Raw genomic sequence first — 26,866 nt, forward strand, 5'->3', positions numbered from 1 at the left:
AAGAGTTTTAAATAAAGGTCCGCTCAACACGCAGCTGTGTGAAACTGGCAGATCTGGCCTCTGTCTTTGGGTCAAATACTCACTGTTGCCTCTGCAAAATAAAATGGAAAATAAAATAAATCAGATGGGGCACATTCAGTTAGGATGGCAGAATTTCAGAACGTTTTGAAAAGGTGGGTCCTCGTCTCAGCAACATGTAGAGTATCGAAAGATGTTCTTGCTGATTACTGCAGGAGAGCTTTACAGCTGCGGAGGATCCTGTCAGCTTTAATAAGCTCTGAATACATTACTGATGAACCTGACTTACAAGCAGCTGATGTTAAGCTGCCTGATGCCCTTGACACACACATTTGTCTCTTCTGTGTGTGTAGATCAAGGGAAAAAAATCTGTGGTGGAAACTAATACCAGTGAAGTCAAAAAGCAAAAATTGCAGAGAAATATAGCGGTGTATTTAGTTTCTGTCTTATAGAATGTCTTTGGATAAAATTATGAACAAATCATATATATCCAATTTCAGTGAGTATTATCCGTAAAGAGTAGTGGATATGAGGGAAGAGGAAAAGCTGGGTAGGATGTGGGAAACAATTTAATCCATCATGTTGGAACTCGCTGTATGTAACAAGAAATTGCAGGTATGAGTTGGGTCAAAGTTTGGTTGGTTGGTTGCAGAAGAAAATAAAGGCTGTGATTGCTGTCGGGCTGTTGAAAAAAGAGAGCTTTCAAGATTCAACTTTTAGTCAGAAATAATCAACATGCTGTCTTGCTTCCAACACATCTTGTTATCTGCTTTGATAGAGAAGGATCTAGGGTTTTGCAGTAAATCACATACTGAACTTGACAGCATCATTGTGGAAAAGAAAGGGAAAAAGGACCATAACAAGTATATATGACAAGACCTGTATTGTCAAGGCCTCAAAAAGTAAAATTTTTTTTGGATTGATTGATTGATTGGTTTGATCTAATGGATGAGCCAAGTCTGGGCAGGACCATAAAGTTGTAATGTTTCTGACCATTTAAATCGTAATACCTTCCTTTTACCTTTACTTTTTTGTGTTTAAGACATCCGAAGTGTTCCAACTTTGCCATTTCTACTATCCTACAAAAATCATGTAATTCATCATAACCTGAGTATATTAATCATCTCTTCAAAGTTTAGAGACTGAGAAGGAAAGAAGGGCTTGAGTCAACTTGTATTTACCTATCTGTGTATTCTCAAGTTTTATGAGGGGTGTCTTATTCCTGTGAAACATACGTCTTGAGCTTGCATGTGAGACAGAAGAACTCTCTAGGCTGCTAGAGAGTCTCTCAAGGGCAAAAGCTTGGTTTTCTCTAACTTTTCATGACATGTGAAGGTTGGGATATTAGAGTAGTTAGGAAGAATTAAGAATAATAATAATGGTAGAACACAATACGGTTAGAAAGAATACAGAGAGAGAGAGAGATGCCACCTGCTAAACCTCCTCATACACTGGCAAGAGAGCATGGTCTAAAAAGTAGGTGAGAAAACAAGAAAAAGCAAAATTGCTGACCAGTGCAAAAGAACTGCCATACCAGCTCTAGACCATTGAACTTTCAGCAATGTGCTTAAAAAGGACTTGCTATGTAGCTGTCAGTACTCCTCTGTCACTCCTAGGGAGCTCAAGTTGACTGCCTGCCATGGCCACAAAATACCAGCTTATCCCGCATCTCCCTGATCTCTCCTCATTGTTGTGTTGATAACCTTCCTATTAGAGAAAGCTCTCCAGTGAGTGGGAAATGAAATTAATAGAAAACACGAAGAGATGCAATGTCACCATCCAGTCTAACTTTATCTGATAAATGCTTCATCAGAGAGCATGGTGCCACTTCAGGACACCCCAAAATAGAATGACACACTCAGGTTGATGGGCTAGCAGTTGCCTTTTTGGCTCAGTGATTTAGTAAAATTCTTTTGTTGAAAACTGCTCCATAAATTCAAACCATTGCAGTAAACATTGAAGATGTTCTTGAACTCTTAAAAATGATTGTGGAGGTCCTTGGAAAATTGCACTGAGTTCCAGTAAAAGATTTTGTGAGTTGGAACCCACAAAATATTGTTGTATTGTTACTTTGTTCATAAAATGAAACAGGACAAATCCTTTGCATATTGCTTTTCCCCTATATCCTGCAATATGCAAGAAGGCAGACGAGTTTCAAGGAGGTAAATGAATATGCTAGTTCTGCATGAAATGCACTCACATGAATATTTGATACCTGCAGTGTTTAAATGCATTCCCATGCATTTAAATTCACACTTAATAATTATTAAATTTTTCCTCTTGGGTTTGCAGTCAAATGTTTGAACAGTTTGATTAATCACTGCAGTCCTAATTGGTCTGAAGCTAGCCGCTGCTTTGAATTAAGTGTCTTATATTTTTCAAGAACTACCACGGTAGGGTGATACAGTTCCTGTAGGATCATCTAGTATAGAGTTAAGACCACCAGAGGTCTTGTCAGACAAGAAAGATTGATTCTAAAAATATTAGAAGCATGGACAGCCTGAAATAACCCTTCTAGGTTAGTTCAAAAGAAAATAACTATTTCATAAAGCCACCTAATAAACGAAATAGGCTAAATAATAATCTTTAAAATGATTGAGTCATTTAAACTGTGAAACAGGGCTCTCAACTGCTTGGTAAAGAGGCTAAGCCCAGACAAGGTTATCTAAGATGGAGTCTCACATGTGATGGAAGATACTCAATTTGTCTCATGTACTGATCTAAGCATCCTTCAAGGTAGAAAAAAAAAAACAACACAGTATTAGGTGAACATTTATTGGTTGCAGATATTTTTAAATTACTTGGTTATTCTTTGTTTTAGGAAGTTTTATAGATACAGGAGACTAATCACAATTTTTTTAAGAGTATGAGTCTGTTGCTTCTTTCTAAGTGATAAATAATACCATGAGAACTTTCTTGTTCACATTGTGTGAATGGTTATAAGGTCCTGTAATGTGCTAAAGACTCCGTAGCTATATAAACTAGGAGAACTGAGTGTTGGTATCCAGTATATGCTCTGACTAACAGTACCTGTTGTCAATATCTCGGACTGCCTCAGGAAGTGTCTTGGCTAATTTTAAATATCCAGTGATATTATTTATTTGGATCTTTTGTTATTAGACTGTTGTGTAAATGAAAATTTTAAAAACACATTTTAACAGCAAGTTTTTGTAATTCAAGAAATTCTGCTTTTTCATAACGGCTGAGGTAATAAAACAGATTCTTTTCTTTATGTTATGGAATTTGCATATCTCATGTTGTGCAGCATCTCTGTGCAGCTAAAGGTCATGCAGCTAAGCCTGTGTCAACTTTCTTTGCTGACAGTAATAATACTCAGTGTCTGTTAGGCGTAGTAGCCATATACACTTACAGTTCATTTCCAAAGATCATCATTTCGTAATGCTTTAAATATGAAGTTCTTTTCATGGTCATACTTTGCATTTATAATAGCAGGACTGCACTTTTCGTTGGTGGGGCAAGAATGAAAAAGAAAATAGCAAGGATTATCTGTGTGTTTATTTCCTTAAATTAATTTGTTCCTTGGTAATGCCCGATCTATAATCCGCATATTTACATTTATCAAATAATAAAAGTGGCCTTTTTCTGATTTCTAGATGTCTTTGGCAAATACAATGCATCAAAAAAAAGAAAGAACTGTATAGCAGATAATAGTAAACAGACAGAAAATGCAAAAGGACCTGTGTTACCAAGTTTGACCTTCGGTATCCCTGAGGGTGATCTGTAACATCTTAAATATTGTTGACCAGCCTGAGTGGATCTTGTAGAACAGCCTGTACAGCAGTATCCCATCGTACCATATAGTAATGTAGTGTCTGGAGGTGACAAATAGCATTCCAAAACTTGAGAGCGCCAAGGAAACAGGGAAGTGTTCGGTAGGGTTGTAGCTTCATCCCTGCTTGGTGGGACAGGAACCACTGCCATCTTATCTTCTCCTTCTCACCTGAAAAGGGAAGTTCTTGGATGATGCCTCAATATGGACCTTCCTTTCTATAGCCTTGCTGTTGTTAAAAATAGCTGGAATGTGAACAATGGGGAAAATGGTTTTACTGAAGCCATTATGTGTTCACACCATACCGGGGAAGGCCCTCTCTTGACATACCAGTAGCAGCCCACACTTTTTCCCTGGCTTCTGCCGAGCTTAGGTGTTAAGGGGTCACTGTGCCAGAAGGCCAGGCTTTCCTGAGGGCCTGTGGCCTGCCTTCTCCTCCTTGGCAGCACTCCCCTCAGAGTTTTTGTCCTTCACTGACGCCTGCCTTGGCTCAGTGTTTTCTTTTAACCCTGTCTGCAGTAATTCTGCCTTTAGAGGCAGATCCCCAGTTGGCTGCAGATCTTGATTTACAACGTGAGACAGCAAGTGGTATACATAAGAATTACTCATGTCTTGAAATACTTCAGCTCTTCTCAGCTGAGTCTGAAGCACAGATTCTGAGTGATTTATGGTGTTACAGTTTATCACAGCTGATGTAATACCAAGAGTGGCTAATTCTTTACGAAGAACACTATTCACAGTCTTTGGACAGAAGCAAAAACTAAAATAAATTACTTTGTAATATTCATACTTTCTGCCTCAGGTTTCTCTTCATCTTCTTTGTAGCATCTGCACACTAAACTTGCAATTGATTAAAAAGCCTACCCTGTTCTTACAGAATTACAGATGTCCACTCTTTTTCTAGCACACTGTGTTATTATTTATCAACCCACTCAGAGAGCACACAGCATTTTAGGTGCAGTGGATTTCAGAAGCTCATAGGAATGAGCAATGTGATGACAACCTGTCAAAAGTTAATTGATGCCAGCTAATGCTGTAGGATATTCTCCTTATAAAAGCAGAGGTACAGGCTCTGGGTGTCCCACAGCAGTGGCTGTGCTTTAAGAAGTACTGGCATCTCACTTTTCTTGAACGAGCCCTTGAGAAGTGAGGTTGGGACGGTAACATCATTGCTCAAATCTGTTGAGTGTGCAAAGTTATGGAAGTAGCCATTTTTTCTCTCAGTTTTTCCTTTCACAATCCTTGAAATATTATGCGTGTTCACACATCTCGCAAATCTTGCCAATAAACTTAAAGACATCTGAATGAGCCTGGCATATCCAGGCAGAGAAAAAAACCACCAGCTCACCCTCTGGTCCCCACAAGAACAGCGAGTGATGTGAAGAGGAATTAATGCTGTGACCTGGGGGTGAGTCGACAAAAGTGGCAGTAAAAAACATTAAAGAATTCAGAGGTTCTTGAACTGCTTAGCTCGTGGTGTTAAACCAGATATTTATTAAAACAGCATTTGCCTGTTCAGAAAGCTTCAGGCAGGTCCTAATATGATTCAGTTTAGGACGAGGCCCAAGAATTCTGGGTGCTTTTCAATATTGACTATGTGCTTTGTTATGATTAAGGCATCTAATCATGAAAATGTCAAAGCAGTTTTTAGAATTTGTTGTAGCTGTTATATGGCCTCTATTTCATGAATGACATTGTCTGTTTCCTCCATGGTAGTTATTATTGTAATAACATTACACAGCAGAGACCTAGTCTGAAAATGCCAAATAGAAGGCAAAGCATCAGAAAATTATTATCAAGAAAAAATCCAAAATTTCATTAAGGAAAAGCTTGATATATTAATAATAAAGGCTAGAGCTTATTTTACCAACTTTAAGTATTTCTGATGGTTACAGATACAAAATGCAAAAAAAAAAAAAAAAAAGGAGTGTATTTTTTCCTTACTTCATCATTAGTGAAAATCATACCTTAGAATTTATTGACGGAACTTTTTCTGTGTATAATTTCTTGCTTTAATTAAATAAATTTGTGGTATTTCCTGTATTGTTGTGATGGGCAAGCTCTGAGGAGCCTAAGAAAGAGTGGGATGCAAATCTGCATAAGAGCAGACATACAGCATCTGCACTACTTCCTACACTGGCAGCCACAGCCCTGCACTGGAGATTGCCACAGCAAAGGAGGGAGGATGTCCAGCCAATGTTATCAGACAGGGGAAACGTGGAATGGAAATCAATATGCTGCCTTGGGCATCAAAGTGTTTCACCCACAAAGAGATTCCAGAAATGTGATGTTAAAAGGATCACTAATGTAAAACCTGTAGGAAGGTAAGAGTCGAATCAGTAGGATAATTTGAGCATATGATGACCCATTCTTCTCCACCTAATGCAGGCATGGTGAGCTTTGAAACAGAACTGATTTGTATCCCAGGAAGGCTTTTGATTAGGATCTGCCATCTTAGGAAGAAAAAGACAGAAGCTGGCTGGGTTTCTGGAATGTTGTAAAGGCTTGTTTTGACGCAGAGGGAGAGATTTCTTCCTATGAAAATACATTCAGTCATTTCTTTATATTCAGCTTAATTTTGATGCAAGCTGTTTGTCTCCGTTGGTCTGCAGCTCCCCTCAGGAGAAGAAAAAAAAATCAGAAAACACAAAACTGCTGGGCCATTAGAAATTCATGAGACCTTCAAGCAGTACTGATGACTGGGTCTTCTAGAAAAGTTATCTGAGGGAAGAATTGCATTTAGATGCAGACCTGATGGTACCATAGCTTTTGGCTGAGCACAAGATGAGAAAGCTGTTCCTCCTACCATGTCAAGGTGAATAGAAAGTTGTGGCTGACTCAAGTAAATAAGTAAATACTACTTCATGTGAAGTCAGCACTGATTTAGTTTTACTGACCTTAAAACATACAACTCACTGCCCCATCTTATGTTTTCTAAATCCCCAAGAGTGTAGCCTTGCCTTATATTGGTAGTCCAGATGTTTAGTGTCAAAAACATCCGGCAAGCAGCAGTAGTAAAGCTTGCTCCTGCTGACTTCAAGGAATTTTGTGTAGCAGGCTCCATTAAGCAAAGGACAGAGCCACTTTTATAATACAACAGAAAACAGGCCTGCATGCTACATTCAACAGCTACCAGGAGAATTTATGTGCTTTTATAGTACAAGCTTCTTTTGCGCTTTGTCCTTAAGATGACGATCACATGCAGAAGTTGTTCTGTTGGACCGAGAAAAACCTTGGGATATAAAGCCTTTAGAGGTAAAGCACAAGCACCACATAAATCACTGCTTTCAGTGATGGGTCTGCTGTTCTCACCAAAACCTCTGTGGGCTCGTGTTCATCCAGCACGCTGGGGATCCAGTTTGAATGTGGCTTCCATAAGATGTGCAAAACGCTCTGCCTTTCTAAGAAAGCCTCCCCAGTCCTCTCATCTTTTATGTTGCTGGCGTTTTGGTTTGAAAAGTTACCCTGAAATGATTTCATCCGCTGAGAGTATAGCTTGGGCTAACAGAATGGGAAAAAAATGACACCCCCCCACACACACATGCATACACACATGCACAGATACACACACTCAAAAAGGTAATCTCATAACAAAAGCGAGCAGTAAATCAAATGTCTCTTACCTGAAGCAGATTTGAATTATTAGTTTTCAGTCTAACAAGCAGTTAACTGAAATTGAATTGTACCTGTAATTAAAACAGACTAAAAGCAAGCCACCCAGCTGGCATGTACATCTCCTCTCCCATATTATTCCAGAGAATTTTTTTATTTTTTTTTTAAGGAAAAATATTCCTCATTATGATGAATATGTTTGAAAATGAGGAGCTGCTTCTTTCAGAATATTCTGCTCATTTTATTTGGAACAAAGACTTCTAGCTTGCCTCACCGTATAAAAACAGAGCATGAATTAGCTGCTTGAAAGAAGTGGGAGATGGGGCATCAAAGAGCCTTCTGTTCATTAAGATAAACACCGAATATGTGTTTCATGTTTGGTTTCAGAATAACATTCTGAATAGAGGATTAAGCAGTTGCTTCCCACAGTCTTAAACTATTGAGATGGTGTGGGAGAAGGAGGAGAATAAAAGGATTTAAGCTATTATGCAAAGAATTAGTGTTGAGAGAGTAAAAGGTCCCCTTATTACTCATTGAATTCTCCATGGATTTAGTAGTGTTGAAAGTGTAATATGGCTCTCCATTTTGGATGCACTGTAAGTATGTGACTGAGTTACAAGAGTCCATCTAAAATTTCAGCCTGGACACTGATTTTGCAAGACAGACAATAGTTTCATGGCTAAAATTTCCTTTTTCTGTGATCTTTTTGTTACATTATAATTTCAGGAAAAGAGAAAAACCCCTGCTATAATATCTGCATGGTAAGATACAGGGTTTTTCTGGAAATGAGATCATAGAATCATGGAATAGTTTGGGTTGGAAGTGACCTTAAAGATCATCTAATTCCAACCCCCCAGCCACAGGCAGGGACACCTCCCACCAGACCAAGTTGCCCAAAGCCTCATCCAGCCTGGCCTTGAGCACCTCCAGTGATGGGGCATCCACAGCCTTCCTGGGCAACCTGTGCCAGGGCCTCACCACCCTCTGAGTGAAGAATTTCTTCTGAATATCTAATGTAAATCTGCCCGTTTTCAGTTTGCACCATTACCCTTGTCCTGTCACTACACTGATAAAGTCTGTCCCTGTGTAAGGCCATTTAAGATTCTTTGGAGCCTTCTCTTCTCCAGGCTGAAAAACCCCAACTCCCTCAGCCTGTCTCCACAGCAGAGGTGCTCCAGCCCTCTGATCATCCTCATGACCCTCCTCTGGACTGGCTCTAACAGGCCCGTGTCCTTCTTGTGCTGGGGGCCACAGAGCTGAACGCAGGGCTCCAGGTAAGGTCTCAGTCACAAGGGGTGGAGTAGAGGGGGAGAATCGCCTCCTTTCGGCCTGCCAGCTACATCTGGGGACACAGATTTTTCCCTTCTTGCTCATAGTGCAGTCAGTCACCTCAGTTGCAGAAGCGGTCCTGATCAACCCCACTTTGCACTACTGAAATCAATTTTTATTACACATATTTTATAGATCGAGTTGATTGGACTGTTCCTGTGAGTGAATAAGAGTTTTGCAATCTCTCCGGGCCTTACACATTTTCTGTGAGGATGAATGATGGATGGTTTTATGAATTTGCTGATATGCCAGTTACAGTGTTTTATGTTGAGTTTTAATGAACTAAATTTGCTAACTGTTATGACCAATATTGAAATGGTGTTAAATTAGAAGAGCTCATTTCTGTTGAGTCCAAGGAAATGTCAATGTATCCATTTTAATTTTTAAGTTCCATAAGGGGCTTTTATGTCCTTAGTATGTTTACAAAAGTAATTTTTAGTTGCTGTTAGCCCATCTGTAAGCTCATTGCCATGTATTTTTGTGTTTATATTCTGTTTATTTAATCCATCAATAGTGTCTGCTTAGAAGTTACATTTTTTGTTGCTGTTGTTCATATATCTTTTCCCCAGGCATCTGTTACTCCTCACTCTGAGAGACAGGTGGTAGCTCGATTTGGCCTGACCTAGGACAGCTGTTCTCATAATTCAGAAAAAAAGTCCATCGGGAATGTGTATAATTAATAGTTTTATTAATGAATGTAGGGGCTCTACTAAAGAACAAGTGATCAAGGTTTCTTAAGTTTCTTGATATTTGATTATTATTTACTCTTTTATTTATGTATTTATCACATTTCAGGGTTGCACTTTGGGTGTAGGGGGTTGGATCGTAATACAGGTATTTAATTTTCCAGTGTGAAGTGTTCTGTTTGAAATAGGATTGCTGAAAAACAGCAGTGGTTAGAATATAATTTAATATGGTTTTAAGCCAAAGCACTCAAATTTGCAAAGGAGATATATGAAACTACCATTCCTGAGTTCATCCTCAAGCAATGTTCTCTGGGAGAATAACACTAAATAGGTGACAGACTTCAGTCAGAGACATTCAGTGCTACACATAAAAGAACACAAAAAAAAAGGCTCAGAAATGAATCTTGATGTATGCTTCTTGGAGGAAGGGGAGGAGGTAGTCCAAATGCTTGACAGGATTTGCAGGTTCCATGGCTTCATTAGCACATTGACTCATGGGTCCCACATGCTGATCTGTCTTATTTGGGATTTATTAGGAGGTGGCTACATCTTTGTTTCACTCCCTGCTCGTTGGTTTGATGAGATTTCAGCTCATCATTTCTCTGCCTCATTGCTATCTGTTAGGTTATGCTGAAGAATAATGAATCACGCTGATCTCTTTCTTGTCCAAAGATATATGTGAGTTTGGATGTACTGGAATAACAGAGAATTTGTTCACTTAAGCTTCAACTGTTTTTTTTTTTCCCAGTAAGTTAGAAAAATAACAGTATATGTGATTTATGGCTCCCTTCTTCTTTATCTCCAGTATTTAATTTCTCATAATAAGAGAGATAAGAAACGTGTTTGGATGCAGATCACAGACGTTCCTGAGTGCAGCCTGAAAACTCTGAAGCACCAGAGCTTTCATTCTAGAGGCTCAGTTTCAGTCTCTTCTTTATCTTAATCTCTTTATTCAAAATCTTTTACAGATGTTGACATATGCCTGTCTGTCTACAGGTCTTTCAGGAAGAACTAACATTTGAACATTGGAGCTACTGAAATTCTAGTTGCTTCAGATAGGAGATTGCTTTCCGTTTTGTAATGTATGCCATTACATGTATGACACTTATATAATACAAAACTAGGGCTATGCTACCTCAAAAGTATTCTACATTGAGTACTTAGAGGACAGCTGTATCTCGTCTCTCTATTTCTCTGATTAGATAAGATACCATACATAAAATTCCACTGGAAAAATAAAATCTTACTCTATTTTGAAGGTAATAAACAGATAATAAGACAGAGGCCATACAAATATAATAATTTATCAACAGAGGCCAGGCAGTGGGTTTAGAGTACCTTGATGCCAGTCGTGCATCTTGCACAGCTTGAATGCGCTGTTCTTACCTACTTGTAAGTGCGTGGTATCTTGCTCGTCTCTTCCTGAGAATTAAACTGTCCCATAGTCTCTGTAAATAGGAGTATGCACACGTGCAACTACTATGAAAAGGCTGACATTGTAAATTTATCTGTGGGTTATCCTGCAATAGGTGTGCATACCCAAAAAGGTAGGGAACAGCATTCTCTCTCAGTCAATTTCATTGCTTTGCAAACTTGCTGATGGAGGGATGGGAGCTTACAGTGTGTAAGAGTGCCAAGAAAGCAGCTCAAGAAAGGAAGCAAGCAGGAATTCCTATTGTCTTCCGTGTTTTGTGCCATATTTGCTTGGAAATAAAATGGTAACTGTTTCCTTGCTCTGAATACTGGGAATTTATTTAGGTATAATAGTTTGTTGCACTGAAGAGGGAACAGAAATGTATATTTTTACTGCTCTGCACGTGTTTTTGTTTCTGAATGAAGTATAATATTCTCTGGATTTCTTCCCTTGAGCTTCAAATACTTTTACTATAAGCTAAAATTAATCCTTTTGGCATGTTAAACCTGACCTTGAATTCTGAGTTGTGGCTGGCAGGTCTACTGACATGCCACTGCTGAATTCAGAGTATCACACAGATGTCAGCTACATGAATGAGACCTGAGGAATTCTCCTTTTCAGATTTTCCTAGTTTAAAAAAAAAAAAAAAAAAGCAAGGAATAGCAATTTAATAGGTTCTCATCCCCTGTCTTGCTGAGTTTTGACCAAGTGGATCCTCAGCAGTTGCCACGCTTGGACGTTTCCAAGAAATAGGGCTTTACTGATTCGAATGAACTGATCTGGCTTTGGAATATAATAGCAACAGATCCTTGGGCAGTGCCTCTAAAATCATGTGACTCCGAAAGAAGTATTTATTGGATATATCTATTCTCTGTTTGTAGTTAGAAGAAAGGGAACATTTCTCTTTGCCTCCAAAAAAGGACCAAAAGCTTTCATAGGCAGCAAGCTCTGGTGATGAAGTTTAACAACACCTTTGTGGGTTAAATACAGTACTTTGGCAAGGAGGTTTGTACGCAAAAATAAAAGCTTTCTTTTTCAATCTCTTCTGCTCAATAATTTGCTGCTGCAAAAGTATATGATGTTCATTGTGGCAACAAATAGTGTGTAAACTGATGTGTGAACTAGGAGAAGAATTAATGATCCGATTGTGTCTGGCTTGATGTAAATTCAGAATGTACACACAGGAACAAAAGTAATAAGAGGCATGTTAATCCATAGAAATGAAGGAGTTTCTATTTATGCAGGGAAATCCTTACAGTTGTACAGTAGGAAGAAGCCATTAATGAGTGCAAATTGTGCACTGTGAGCATCCATGATGCTGTATGTGTCACATGTAAATACAGTAAATAATATTAGATAGACTTCATCTGGTGTACTTTAGGCTGTTTTTAGCCCCAAAACAGGCAGATAGGGACAATTCTCTAAGTACTCTCCAAAAGCTAAAGCATTAGGTATAAAGACAGGTTTCTGTAAAGACAGTAGACAAAATGCAGGCATGCAGCGTGCTAATTGATGTCAAGTCAACCATAATATTATCTTCTCGTTTACCTCAGACAGGCTCAGTCAAGCAATGAGTTTAACTTCTGTCACCCCAAATGTGAGACTATATGCAATAATGCAAGGCCTTAGGTCATGTTAGAGGCCAAAGATTTGCTCTGATATTTTTTATTTTCTCTCCCTCGTATTTTTTTCCCTAGTGGGTAGAGGGAGATGAGGTAAGCACACAGGATTTATGCAGGAGACGGTACAGATCGTTTTGTTTAGCAAAATAAAAATAAATCACAACTATTTTCCAAATATACCCTTTTTTTTTTTTTTTTCTGCCAGAACAAACTTCATATTGCTGGCATTTGTTTCACAGGGTTTTTGACATCAGACCTAATCACAACCTATTCTGCTGCTTAAAAATATGGGACCCTGGCAACACTGCTTCCTCTCTCCAATCATGGGGCAGCAAAGCAACTGCAGGGTATTGCATTTGGATTTGTCAGAATAAATAATGAAGAGGCTCATCAGCCTCTCACTAATGAACAAGGAAATGTGATTAAGCAACTTTAAAAGAGAATGGCTGAAAACAATATAGAAATGATAGCAGGATGATTGCTGTGAATGAGAGACTGAAATTTCTGAATAAGAGATTTCTTCAACAAGACACGACGACAGTAGTTTAATCTTCCATTAAAAGATTCCTGCCAATTTGGAAAAGCTCTGAATCAGGAGATTACAGACATCGCAGAAGCTGACAAGGCAGCCACTTCTCTTAAGACAGCTACTTTCTGGCAATTGCTGAGAAATAGCCATTTTTTAAATTTCAATGCTCTTAACTTCTACCAAACAATGACTGGAACATCTCTTACTAGGCAATCTTCTCAAAGACTCTGAAAATACAAACTGTCTTTTGGACCAAAGTGTTCTAGAGATGCCTGCCAAGTTTACTGTGGCTAACATCTAGAAATTGTACTGATTAGCTTCTGGCAACATTCCTTGAAAGTGCTTCATATGCTAGAATCTCATTAAAAACCTTATTCCTCTTTATTATTCTTTAGCAACAAAAACATGTGCTTCCACCTTATATCTAATCTGTTTGTATGCTTTCACTGTCTGCTCTCCTCACTTATCTAAAGGAGATAGCACACAATATAGAAGCTGCAAGAAGAGTGAAATAACAGAAGTTTCTGTAATTCTTCTATATGTCAGCAGAAAGATAACTTTCTTTTTTTTTCTTACCTTTTTATACATCTATAAATGACTTTTACAAGTAAATGTGTAAAAGTCAACGACCAGATTTCTGTCCAAGGAAGGGGAATTCTATCAGCCTTTAGAAGTTTCCAGAAATTCAGATACAAAAATGGTATTCTGATATAACGATTGTAAGCACATAAGTTGGTGTGAGATTCATAGATAAGCAGTTTAAAAAAGGAAGTAAAAGAAGATGTCAAGCATCTTTTTAAGTTGCAGAAATGTTCACATACCTCAAATACGATACCATTACAGAAAATACTTTGGGCCTAAAGCTGAGGAAGAAAAACACTATTCTGCCTCACAAGGCTTTTGAAGATTTATTTATTTTTTTCACAAGATGTAGGGCTATCATACTGCAACATATAGTATGAATAATAGAAACCACTTCGGGTTTTCAGACGAAACTTCAACTCTCTTCAGTGGAGATTTGATTGTGGTGAAACACGTTAGCCTTCCATGCATCTCCCTGTGTTGCTTAAAATATCTAGTTGCTTAAAATATATTGTTATAGTCTAATTATCTTCCATAAAGATGCAAATTCATTGGGTTTCAGCTTTTATTTAGAAGTTTACTTGTACTTTTCTTGTTCCATGGACAAACTTCTGCCTGTTAAATCATGCTCTTATTCCTCTTTTTGTATGGTATTTAGTATCATACCCAGTAGCTGGTCTCCTTGCAGTGGCTTATACTAGTGAATATCACAACCTGCTTCATCGGCTTATGTTTTAGTTTCCTGCAGAGAATCGAAATATCCCGGAGGCCATACACGACCATGGTTGATCATCCTATGGTATATCCTCTAAGCATGAGAATGAGAAACCGTTTTGATAGGGGCATCTAGCAGAGACACAACCTTCCCTCAGAAAGCAGAGATGTAGTACAGGTCTCCACCTGCCAGGAAATCTGTGCAGTCCTCTTTTCCAAACTGCTCAGTGTAGCAAGAAAAAAAGGCGAAGAACAACAACAACATATCCCTCCTTTATGCTTTTTTCCAGGCCAAGGTCTGTAAAAACTTCTCTGCAGAACTTCTCTCAAGCAAATAAATTGCATGGGTGCAGTCAGTGAGATGTTCACAACATCCTCATTCTTTTTCTTCTGGGAAAAAAAAAAAAAAAAAAAAAAAAAAAAAAAGAACAGGCTTAGAGGAATATTTCTTCAATATTCAAGTTAATTCCTTGTAGGCTAAGATCTGTATTTCTCTATTTTATCATTTTATTTAGAATTTTAGTATTTTTATTTTATCTTACACATAGCAGTTTGCTCTCTGCGGTGTGCTAGGATTGATGCCTCATTCCTATGACCTGCAGAGCCAAATCTGGAGCAAAACCTGTTTTTCAAACTAATTGTGCCAGAACATCTTAGTGTTATGTATAGACTGGAAATATCAATGTTGCAATGCACATGAATCCATTTCAGTGTAACTTCAGATTCTCCAGTACATTAATTGCAGATAAATACTTGGTGTAACAGTACTTCTGAAGTTTGTGTATGAGGAAAGAAATATTTGGAAATTGTTTATTCATTTAAAGAAACCAAAACCTACCAATTTAGTGCTAGTAAGCTCCCAACTATACTATTCTGAAAAATCTACTTTTTTTTACATTTCCATAAAAATAAGGTATCTGATATGTTTGTGCACTTTTCTTTTGTAGGTGGAATGGAGAAAATAAAACAACACACCTTCGCGCTCGCTCATTACACCTATAACGTGCTGTCTACCTTAAAATATGCCAATGGGGCACCTGTAGTACGTATTTACAGTGACACAGATTTCAGCAATCCTGATGTCCAGGGTCCAATCATTAATTTCAACGTGCTCGATGAAAATGGAGAGGTGATCGGCTTTTCACAGGTATGTTTTTCTTTTGCCTTATATTGAGTGTTCTCCTTGTATCTAAAGCATATTTACATTGAGTTCTTTATCCTAAAGGAAATATTTTCTCTGTCATAGTCCCTTCTGAGGTTTTGGTTTTCTTTCTTCTTAGTTCTGCACAATAAATAAAAACCGTTTTTAGACTTGTAGAGAGATAATCCAATAAATAATGTTAGCACGATGCAAAGTGCATGATAACCAAAGACAATTTCTTACAGATTTAATATTCTACACACGAGAAGTTTGAAAGTGGGCTGTTTTAACAGGATTGTTTGGTTTCTTGTTGACTTCCTTCTTCAGAGTACTCAAAATTGGGAATGAAGGGCAGATCTAGAAAAGGTGATATAAGAGATTGCCTTGGGACCTTTGATGTACAGATGAAATCAGATCTCAAAATATTGCAGTCACCCATGAAAAAGGATTTCACTTCTCCCTTTGGTTCTAAGAATGACATTCTTGTAATATTCCTGAGGAAGCAACAAATTACCACTAGGGTATTTTTATTTAAAATTTGAATGTTCAGTGTAAGTGAGATTCAAGCTCAAAAATTCCATAAATTCTGTATTTTGTGGTAGCTTTCTCTAGTCTTTATCTATTTCTGAGTATCTGAATTATCTTCAGTACATTTCTGAGTGTCTGAGTATCTGGTGTTCTGCGTATCTGCAACATGAAATTTTCTGAATCTTTTCCACCTTTCAGTGTCCTGTTTATCAGCGAGAAGCTGGCCGTAATCATATATGACTGTGCATTTCAGGAAATGCAGGCAGTGGGTAACATAGGGTAACGTAGCTCACTTGCTCAGCAACAGAAGCCAGAAAAAAACACAATGCTCTGGTTCAGTTTAATTATTCCGTTTATTGGCTGCCTATTGAATAAGTCCACAGGTCAAGTTCATGACCTTGATTTTCCAAAGCTGTCAATAACTGGCAGCAGCTATCTCAGCAACTGCCTTGCTCTGCCAGCTAGTTGCATAGGTGCATTGCTCTTGGAGGGAAACACAGAGAAATGTCTACGAGAATACACAGGAAGATGAATTTATACACAAGGGAGGACAGAGGTGAAACAGTTACTTGGCAGCCTGCCGATACGGAGTTGTGTAAATTTTTAAGATACTTGCCACACTGATGAACATGGGAAGGGCAAATGTACAGAGAAGCTCTTCTTCCTATACCTCTTTTAAAAATCACTGGGCTTTGTTACCAATCTCAAAGATTAATCAAGTTTTGTTTCCAAGAAGTCCACATTTTAGGAGTCAATTAGCCATTTATACAGTCTTGGATGTGTGTTGCAGTGTTTAGGAAAAAGCAGTGATATTAATACCACTGAATTAATACTTAATAATGTTAAGATTAAAACACTCTGCAAACACCCTGTTTTTGCTTCTGTCCCTTGGTTAAAACCAAAGCCTTTATTTGCACTTCTAATTGTCACTGATTTTCAGTAAAAATGTACCCTGCCTGTTTCACTTTTTTAAACTCAACTGTAACCTCAAAGAAAAAATGATTTTATAGTCTTATGCCTCCATCGTGCCTGTTTGCTGCAGTGGCTGCTCATAAAAAGCTTCTTTATTGATCTGTATCATCTGGATTGCTCTATTCACCACATTGTCATCATTTCTGGCATGAGTATATTGAATGAGGAACTGTAAAGTTTTCAAATGCGTACCAGTCACATCTGCAGTGCCTGTTAGATTACTTTGTTTAATTAAAATAATGTGCAATTTAACAACTTTTAGAAATTAACGAGCAGCATCAGTATTAGTTCCAAAGCTGTACAATGTGTGATATATATAATTGGCTTCTTTATGGAATTAAATTATTTCACAGACTTCTTAGAGCAGTTATTGGGGAGAAAAATGTTTGCTTCCTCTCTATGATGACAAAGAAAACTCATACAATAGAGAGCAAGCTTCATCATACTGACAGTGTAATCTCATCTTCATTCATATCTGAGGCACTACTTGTATGCATGTCTAAAATTAGATAGGCTTATTCAAATCAAAGCTTAATCTAATACTTCTATTAAGTGTATGGAAATGAAATGGTGTACCCTAGTTTGATCATGCCCATGATCTGCACATTCACATGGATTCACTGGTCAGTCCAAGTGTCATAATGTCATCTCGTGGAGTTAGGAGAACACAGTTTCAGGAAACATTCTGGGGAATTTTTAGTGAAGGGAAAATTGGATGACATTTCTATTTTCCATACCTACTAGTGGATACCAACTAATGACTCCGATTGTATTTCAGCTCGTATATGAAAGGAGAAAAGACAGAATGTCCTATTCTTTTATGGATGATATCTCATCTATAATTAATTACTTATAACCAGGCATCCAACCAATTCTATTTGTCTTCCTGACAGGCAATTGTTATGTGCCTCGTTGTAAAGAGCACAGTGTGGCTGGACATCAGCATCTGATAGCCTGAAAAGGACAAGCTGACTAACTGATACCAGGGAAAATACTATGCTGAGGTTTGGAGCAGTTTATTTTCCTGCTATATTTAGTGTTGTCACAACCTCACCTGGAGTCCTGTGTGCAGTTCTAGGCTCCACGACATAACAAGGACGTTAAGGTCCTTGAAAGCAGCCAGATGAGGGCAAGACAGTCAGTGAAAGGTCTGGAAGGCCTGTCCTGTGAGAGGGGCCAGTCAGACCGGGCATCAGGGAAATGTCCTCACCAGGAGGTGGTCAAACGCTGGCACAGGTCTCCTAGAGAGGCGGCGGATGCCCCAGGGCTGTCAGTGTTGGAGGCATTTGAACAATGCCCCATGGATGTGCTTTAACTGCTGGTGAGCCCTGAAGTGGTCAGGCAGTTGGACTCGATGACCTTTGTGGGTCCCTTCCAACTGGGCTGTTCTATTCCATTCCATTCCGTTCTGAACATTTGAGATTGGCAAGAAATGCTTTAGAAGTAGACAGTGTCTTCAGGGGATACAGAGCTTACATGTAAGCCTCAAGATTTACATAATTTGAATGATACTCAGAAGTCTGAGCTAAGTCCAGGATATTTAGGATGTGAAAGGCATGCAGTGAAATACATGACATTTCACAGTGCCACTAAAAACGAAAGCAGAGGAAAAAATTATGTCCTTCATTTGTGTAGCATTTGGGAGAAAAGCTGTTCCTCCCTACTACTATTACTGAAATCCATTTCTCACTGTTATCAGAGTATAATTGACCCCAGTTAACGTGACTGTGCCGCTAAACACAAGCATGCTTGAATTACATACGTGGGGTCAATAGGAATTAGGTGCAGTCTGAGATTCATCCTTGAATAAAATCTTCATTGCATCACTCAAGATCAAATGAAACCGTTTCATTAAAGTGAGACACACAAATGAGACTACCATGATTGCAGTCTCAGTGATGGCATTGTTTTTGACAGCCTCCTGTCCCAAAATGACACAGAACACCTAGATGTTAAGAAGTGGTAAGGTGGGAGTGAAATAATTAGGGAGGTTGAATTGTTATTAGTTTTTCTTTCAAATGGTTCTTTGTGATTGCTATCACTGAGGGCTGTCAAAAGGCTATCACTGTTTTAGAGTATTACATTTGAAAGAACTTGCTTTGAATACTATATGTATCATTGGTTTAATGAACAGTTTAATTACTGGTTTAGTTTTTTCCTCTAAATGGTAATTGAAACAATTAAGGAAGAGGGACTGGGAGGTTTCAAACACTCAAAAGCTTTGTGCTTTTTTTTTTCTTTAGGATTTTCATGAAGAAACATTTCTTTATCTAGGGATAAAACTACTTAAAGTTCTGAAATCTCAGTAAGCCTCTTGTCTTTTGACACTGAAACCACATTAAATTTCCTTCTTTGACCTGCACCAAATATTTCCCATTAAAGTGATTTCCTCAGGTAAAAAGCTGTCTCTGTAGACTACTATTTATAGTAATTTATTCTTGAAATGAGGTGGGGAGATACCTGCATTCTTTTCATGTGGGCTGCCCGTCCTCTGCAGTAGCATGTCTGTCATTTTACGTTATGTGTTCATTTTCACTGCAGCACCAAAAAGCCCAGTTATGAACAGGGGTTAAACTATGATGAGTACGTGTCAAGTCGAGGACATGAAGATGGCCTTTGTACCAAACAACTTTGTCATATATACTCACCAACTTAAGACTGGGTAATTCTCCTATGTTACAGTTTTTGGTGTTAATGAAGTGAAAAGCTGGTGCTTTGGAAAGGTGAGAAAATGTAGAGGTAGAGACAAAGGACCTTCCTTAAGTCAGTGGTGCAGGATGGAAGCAACAGAGTTGACATTAAAGCAGCAAGCTGCCAATCTTCTCTTTCATTGTAAAGCTTCCAGAAAAAGAAGCAATTAGCCCTAGACATTAAAGGGATTTTATGATGTCATGAAAATGGAGTCATGTATATATTCAGCGCTGAGCTAATACTGAGACTGTTCATGCAGCGAATCACCATTGGCTCATTTATTAATAGTGAGTATTTGCAATCTTCAGCATATACAAGTGTCATGTGTTTACACATCCCCAAGGCCTTCCAGTCTTTGAAACACTGTTTGACAGCAATGACTCAGCTTCAGTTTGCATCCTTGCCATCGTATTTATCAAAGTCTTACATATAACTTCATGATGCGTGCAGAGGCTCCAGCCTGTTTGGACTGCTAAAAAGGAGGTGGAACAGCTGTAAGGGAACAATATTGATTTGAAACAACAATCATGGACACAAAAAAGTGGATTTCTTACAAGTCAGGTCAAAGTGTGAAGCTTTATGTTCCTTTTTATTTGCAGGTTTGAAAAAAAAAAAAAACAAAAAACAAAAAACAAAAAACACACACACCACCTCTGCCATGAAGGTTATTTTATGCTAATATTATTTTAAGTTTTTCTCTTTGTTCTCATAGGGAAGAGAGATCTGTTAAATGTTCTTTGTAAATTTAGTAGGTGGCTGCAGATTGATTTTAATAGCCTTTCACACTTCATTCTGTAAAGTCAGTTTGGGAGCTGGAAGAGTGGAAAGGGATAAGGACAGAGCTGGCAGATGGAATTTCACCTAAAACATCTGTTGAGTTTTGTGCCCTGGAGGGCTCTTATCTACACTGCTGAGACATTTGTTTGCCTCTTGTTTTTTCCTGTGTGTTACGAGCTTAAAAAGTGACCAAAGCATCGTAGCTCTTCTTTTTCACACTGCCTGCTTTCCTTGAAGCCAGAAGCTAAGCAGATGTATTTTGCCATGATTGCCTCACCTGCAAAAGTTTCCTTGGCATCCATAATGCCTGCCATGCCTCCTAAAAATCCTGTCAGAAGGGGATTGAGCATCAGTCCATTAGCAGTCCCAGCCTTCTTGCCTGCCATGTCATACTTCTGTTTGATAGACAAACCGCTATAACAGGCATCAGCTGCCAGAGACAGAATGTAAACACTTTGGTTTGCCTAGGGAAGGCTCTTCTGTACTGTTGCATATGGATGAGTTTTGCCTCTCAGGATTGAGAACTCTGCTCAGCTAGATTATGATCAGCTTTGTCTAGGAGCTTGCATTAGCATGTCCTGGCTCACTCTCATCAGCCCAGATAGAGTGAGGGGAGGGCTGGACTTTGAACTTATCTATCTTTATCCATTTCTCAAGAAAACCCTATCAATGCTTCTCAGCGAATAGCTTCCACTGTGTGTCCCTTCAGTGCAAATCTGTAATACAATCTGATGACTGCTCTTATTATGGCATCAGCCCACTGTCTCACCCACTTTTCTTCTATCTCCGCCTTCCTTGAGTTAATGTTAGGGTAGACTCAAGGACTGATTCTTTTTTTTTCTGTCCTGCCTCTATTTTCTATCATCTTGAAGTGCAGATCAGGGTCGTCCATCAGAGCACGTGGCCCCAGATCACTTAGACATAAGAACAGCCGCAGAGCATCTCACCATGGCACCATCTCCACCCTTGTAGCCTCTTTCTTCCAGTGCTCACGTGCTAGGAGCATGAGGGGAGGGCAAAACCAGAATGATACTCCTCCTAGAAACCTAATTATTTATAATTTATTTTTAGCCCATTTATCCTTCTGTATCCAAAGCATACTGTAGCAGTGAATTACCTTGTAAGTAGCTGAGCAGCCAAGCCAAACTCATGCATGTCATTTGAGAAGATGTGTGCTGAGATAGGATCATCTTAATCTGAACCTTTCCAGTGCCTGTGGAACCAGTTTGTTTTGAAACTTAGTTATATTCACTGCTACAAAATACATCCTAGTGATGAACCTGAATTTCCCACAATGCAGCCAAAGTGTTTACTATTACAAGGATTGGGCAAAGAAAGAGAGACAAGTTGAGGCAGGAAAGCAGCCAAATAGGAGATTCCAGCCATCTGAGGCAGAGCAGATTTGGACAAGCAGTCAGAAATGGTGTTGTACAGGAGGGATGTGACTTGGGGAAGAGACAGCAATATGAGCATGTTGAAGTTACTCTGTCTGTCTGCGTTTAGATAGACCTGCAAACAGAAATAATGCGGGACGAAGTCGTGTGAGACAGGATGGGAAATGCACCTAACAGTTGCTAAAGGTAAATAAATGATGTTTTAAAAACCTGCTGAACTGGACCTGCATCAGTAGTAGCCAGGAACCTGACAATGTGCTGGTGATATCCCCTCTTTCTGCTATAGTCCTTCTGTGCCACCTTGAGGGATTCAATGCCTGTCCTTGCCACTTATAAAATTATCTCAGTAGCACTTCTTAACCTCTCAGGAATGGAGAAAAAATATATTAATATCCTCAGACGTAAAGTGGCAGATAAATACATTTGTATGTAAGCACAGCTAGATGGATAGATATTCATATCATTACTTATTTTCACATGATAAAAGAAACCATGCAATACCTGAAGAGGGTAGATTTCCTGAAATGCTGCTCTTTGTGTCATAGGCAGCACCCTCTGTTTCACTGGTGGACTGGGTCCACTTCATTGTGCATCTGTTATGTAGCTTTGGAATTAGAGCAATGAGAACATGGGCATTAGAGGAGTGGGAAAAAAAAAAAAAAAAAGAAAAAAAAAAAGAAAAAAAAAAAAAGAGGGGGAAAAAAAGGAGCTACAGTATTTCACATGAACAGGAAGCTGTGACCAGGTCGGTTTGATCTGACTAGTGACTGGTATCTAGTACTAGCTATCTGTACTTGTCTGGACGTTCATACCACATCCCTGCAGGAGAAAGTGGGTTGCTGTTAAGCAATGAGGAGCAATGCTTTCTATTGTATTTAATTTATATGAAATAAGTCTACGCAGGAAATTATTAAGCAGGAGATCTTTGTTGTTCTTCAAACTTTAATCCTTTTTTTTTATGTTTTTCCCTACTGATACTTTTTACTTTCATATAAAACAATCATTCAGGTTTGCTGCTTGGAGAGGTTCAGACTTTTTTCTCGGGGGCCAGAAAAAAATGGAAATTCAGCATTTGTTAATTCCAGCTAAGAATGTCTGTGCAGAGATGGTCAGACGACCCTGAGTTAGCTACACTAATGCTTTCAGAAGCATATCCACTCATTACATTAATTCTGATGACTCAGGGAAAGAAAAGTGTTCTTAACAGGCCTAATGGGATTTTTGGCCATCTTCCCAATAGCTACCTAAAAAATTACTGGGGTGATTGCTCACTATTGATTTTCACTATGGATTTAGCCATTGATTTCAGGAAGCCAGGGGCAGCGGATGGACCAGTGCAATAGAATGCAAACAGGATTACAAGGAGAAAAAGATTGCTGTGAAGATTCGTGTTGAACCTCCACTAATTTCCTTGGTTCTAATTAGTTTCCAATTGTGCTGTGGATGTTTCCTACGCAGGGAGACAGCAGGGATGCAGTAAACTACATTGGCTTGTCGATATATGGCACCGTGTTACTTCAAACTGGCAAGAAATGCCATTAAAATCTGGATCTTTGCTTATGTTTGTTTATAAGGTAACAGTTATATAGCACTGGGCACCCAAAGACAGCTCTTACAGTGAGGGGTTCGTGGTACCGGAGACATTTTCACTGATCTAGGTAGGGGATCACTGACAGGGAGTAAGGAGGTGCCATTCTTGAGAGATTCAGTGTGGGAACTGCAAACCTCATTAACAGATGATGTAGCTTGTCTTGTTGAGGAAGTCGTGGCAGACTAGTAGTCAAGTTGCTTTTCGTAACATGTCATTGCAGGGGATGAAGACTCTTGTGAGATGGTATGCTTGAAATCGCGTCCTGTTAAGCTGCTCATCAGAGCTGGTCAAGGTTAGAAAGCTCCGTGAGAGCCTAGGCTGAAGATTTTGCCTGACACCACTTTCTCTGGAGTGTCCTTGCATGTTGCTAAGGAAACTGCAGAAGAGATAAAAGAAGGATGCTCATAGTTGTTCAGGTGACAGACTCTAAGATGAATGAGGGAGGCTAAATATTTCCTTTGTAGTCACAGGGCTAAACTGTGGCTATAACTGCAGACCTCATCACACAGGGGAGAAATGTGAAAAGAAACCCCATGCAGCCAGAGGACTGCAGTTTTGATGGCCTCTGCTGCATTCCTTTTTTTCTAGATCTTGGTAAAAGCAAATAAGCTGACTTTGAATGCATGCAGTGTCCAGTTGCAGTCCACCACTGAGTCTTTAAAGACAAGGAGAGCCTGGCTCCACCTTCTGTGTTACCTTGCTTGCATCTCCCTGCTCCTGCCTCCTCCCAGAAATCCTGTATAGGAACCTGTATGGCCATAATTAAAGTAATATTTCAACACAGTCCATCACGGTATTTTAACCTCCCTGTTTGCTAAGGAAAAAGTATCATCATCATTTTCAGGGAATAAATGGAGACAAAAGATTTACCTAATTTAAGAGGAAGAGGAAAAGGTGAAGAAAGTTTTGGCTGGGACATGAATTTAGTCTATGTTTCCAGACTTTTCGGTATCATGCATTATGCCTGTTGTTTTGTATGTTTTTGTGTGTATTTTGTTTTTGTTGTTGTTTTGTTTTCTTTCCTATGCGTTATTTCCACTAGTATTAGTCTACTACTTCCCCCTTTACCCCTTCTCAATACTAGCTCTAGCTTAATCCTCTATGTTGTTTACCTCTGGCTTTCACTTCCCTGGCTATCCGCAGTTTGCCCCAAAGCCTTCAAACTACAAGATAGCTAGGGATGCACAGTTGGATGTAGAGACACGAACCTTTTCCTGCTACCCACAAGGGGAAGCTCTGTTGAAGTCATAGCTAGAAAGCCACAGAAGCCTTGAGTTTCTTTGCTTTTCTTTTGTTCTTGGAATCCTTCCTTTCCTGGATGTCATTTTATCAAACTGGAATGTCATTATCACTGAATGCAGTTGTAAAAAAAGAAAAAGCTAAGAGCAAATATGATTGGTAGGGGAGACCCGTGACCATTGAGGTGCCAAATCAGATAAAACCAAGATGTTTAGCCTACTCATCAGCCTGTTCAGTTTCAAATAGCTAGTTCTTGGATTCCTGAAGCTTATATGTGTTCCAAATAAGCCCATGCCCTAATTCAATGCATATACTACAGGGAAGAAAAAGGCAGTTGAAAAAATGTGAGGTCATCCTTTCAGAATAAAGGCTGTGTTTCATTTCTTCCTTATAATCACCTCATTCCAAAAGCACCTACTAGCTTCTGGATCTCAGAAATGTACAATTCTTGTTACTCCATTACACACATAGGACCTACAGTTTGTTATGTGTATGGCACCTTCTAGGTGAGAATTCCTGCAGAATGGCAAGCCATGTATTCTGAATTATGCTGATGTTTCCCACCTGCTTCTCTCTCAAGCAATCTTACCTGTTATTTGACTGTCTTTGAAACCAGCAGATAAAATTATCACATCGACGGCAAAGTTCCTGGAAAGTTAACATTTCCACTATCAGGACACCAGGTTTGGCAATTCCAGTAAATTTCAGTTTCTCAGTCTAATATGCCACTGCGATTTGCCAAGGAGTTTTTGGTTGGAGTGAGTGATGCATGTGTGTAAAGTCAAGAGAGATTTACATCCACTTACCAATTAATTTAAACTATTGTCAACAACTGGAGATGCAATAAGCAACAGAGGATCAGCTTCATCAATATTGCAGAAACCTGCCCAGGTAGAAATTATTTCCCTGAGATAGAAAGAAAATGCCTCTCCTGCAGTAAGCCATGTTATTAAACAAGTTTAATGGTACTGTGACTCAGCTAAAATATTTTTTTTTCCTCTACTAAATGATTTGGAAACAAGTGCTTATATAAATATATATATTTAATTCTGACCTACTTCTTATAAATTATATTAAACAAGATTAAGTATGCATTTGCATCAGCAACATTTCACAGTCAAATGCTGGATGACAGAAAGAGCTAGCTTACTTTCTTTCCAATCCCATGCCATGAATCAGTGAATTAATTTACCAGTGGATGTGGAGCACAGTGTCATGAAGCCTGTTTTATAAGCAACCATCAGTGCTGTGCAATGAAATTCTTCTAATGAGCAAATGTTTCGGATAGACAAACTGCTCTGTAATTTGGTCACTGTAGGAAGTAGAATGAGAATTTCCAGCCCCGATTCCTGAAGGACAGTACCTGCCAGTACTGACTTTAAGATTATTTTTTTTCTGGACACTTCATGACCTATTATAAAAAGGTCCTTTATTCATATAAATAATTCTTGCGATACTCCGTAAAATAACTTGCACATATAGGTAGTTGCTTGAATAACAGCTACAGAATTTGATCTTACAGGAATGACTTCAGCAGAGATTCCTAAAGAATCCATCATTCGTGGTGAAAATCTTAAACTTGGTTAGAAGTAATGAAAAACTATGTGCTATTTGTAAATCTTTACTTAGTCTGTATCTACCTGCAGTAACAACATCATTCTCAGATTTATTTTAATGGAATCTGAAGCCAGAGAGAAGCTTGTGCCCTGCAGCTGACCTCTGCAGAGCTCCTGAAGTGAACGGATAGCAGAAGTCAGTCATTTAGTAAAGGCAGAAGAGTCAACAGTGCAGCAGCGTGACAGAGAAAAGGAAATCGGGACACATGAGAATCTCATTTTTGTCCACCTAAGTATGAACTAAAATGTCAGCTATCCAATAGGAAACTGTTGTAGGGCAATGCGGTAAAAACAAACAAATAAATAAATAAATAAAGCCCTCCCCACTTCAATATTTTTAAAATAATAATAATTAAAAACTTCTAACACTATTTACTAGACAGACTGCTATGAAAAATAAATAAATAAATGTAAGCACTTGGTCAGTCTGGCAATACTAAAGGTTAACTTGCTGAGGTTGGCAACTGTGCTTAAAAAATGAATTCTGTCTGAAAAAAAGAAGCATTTTAAAACATTTTTTTTTAGATGGACTTTATTCATGTGTGTTTATTAAATTCAAAGACCACAGCCTGGAAGTGTGAAAAGCACCTTTTGCTTGTCAAAAGTCAAGATGATCTGACA

The 26,866-nt window shown here is 38.7% G+C and overlaps 1 protein-coding gene across 7 annotated transcripts in view; it reads left to right on the forward strand.

Moving 5' to 3' along the window:
- Nucleotides 1-26,866, forward strand: part of MOCOS (molybdenum cofactor sulfurase) — a 227,619-nt gene that overhangs the window by 158,675 nt on the left and 42,078 nt on the right. For all 7 annotated transcript variants that reach the window (XM_038174387.2, XM_038174385.2, XM_072034892.1 and 4 more), the window contains one exon: nucleotides 15,244-15,443. In XM_038174387.2, coding sequence (XP_038030315.1) covers nucleotides 15,244-15,443 — 200 coding nt within the window. The remainder of the gene's footprint in view (nucleotides 1-15,243; nucleotides 15,444-26,866) is intronic.

Source organism: Anas platyrhynchos, chromosome 2 (genome assembly GCF_047663525.1).
Source record: "Anas platyrhynchos isolate ZD024472 breed Pekin duck chromosome 2, IASCAAS_PekinDuck_T2T, whole genome shotgun sequence".
Classification (NCBI taxonomy): Eukaryota; Metazoa; Chordata; class Aves; order Anseriformes; family Anatidae; genus Anas; species Anas platyrhynchos.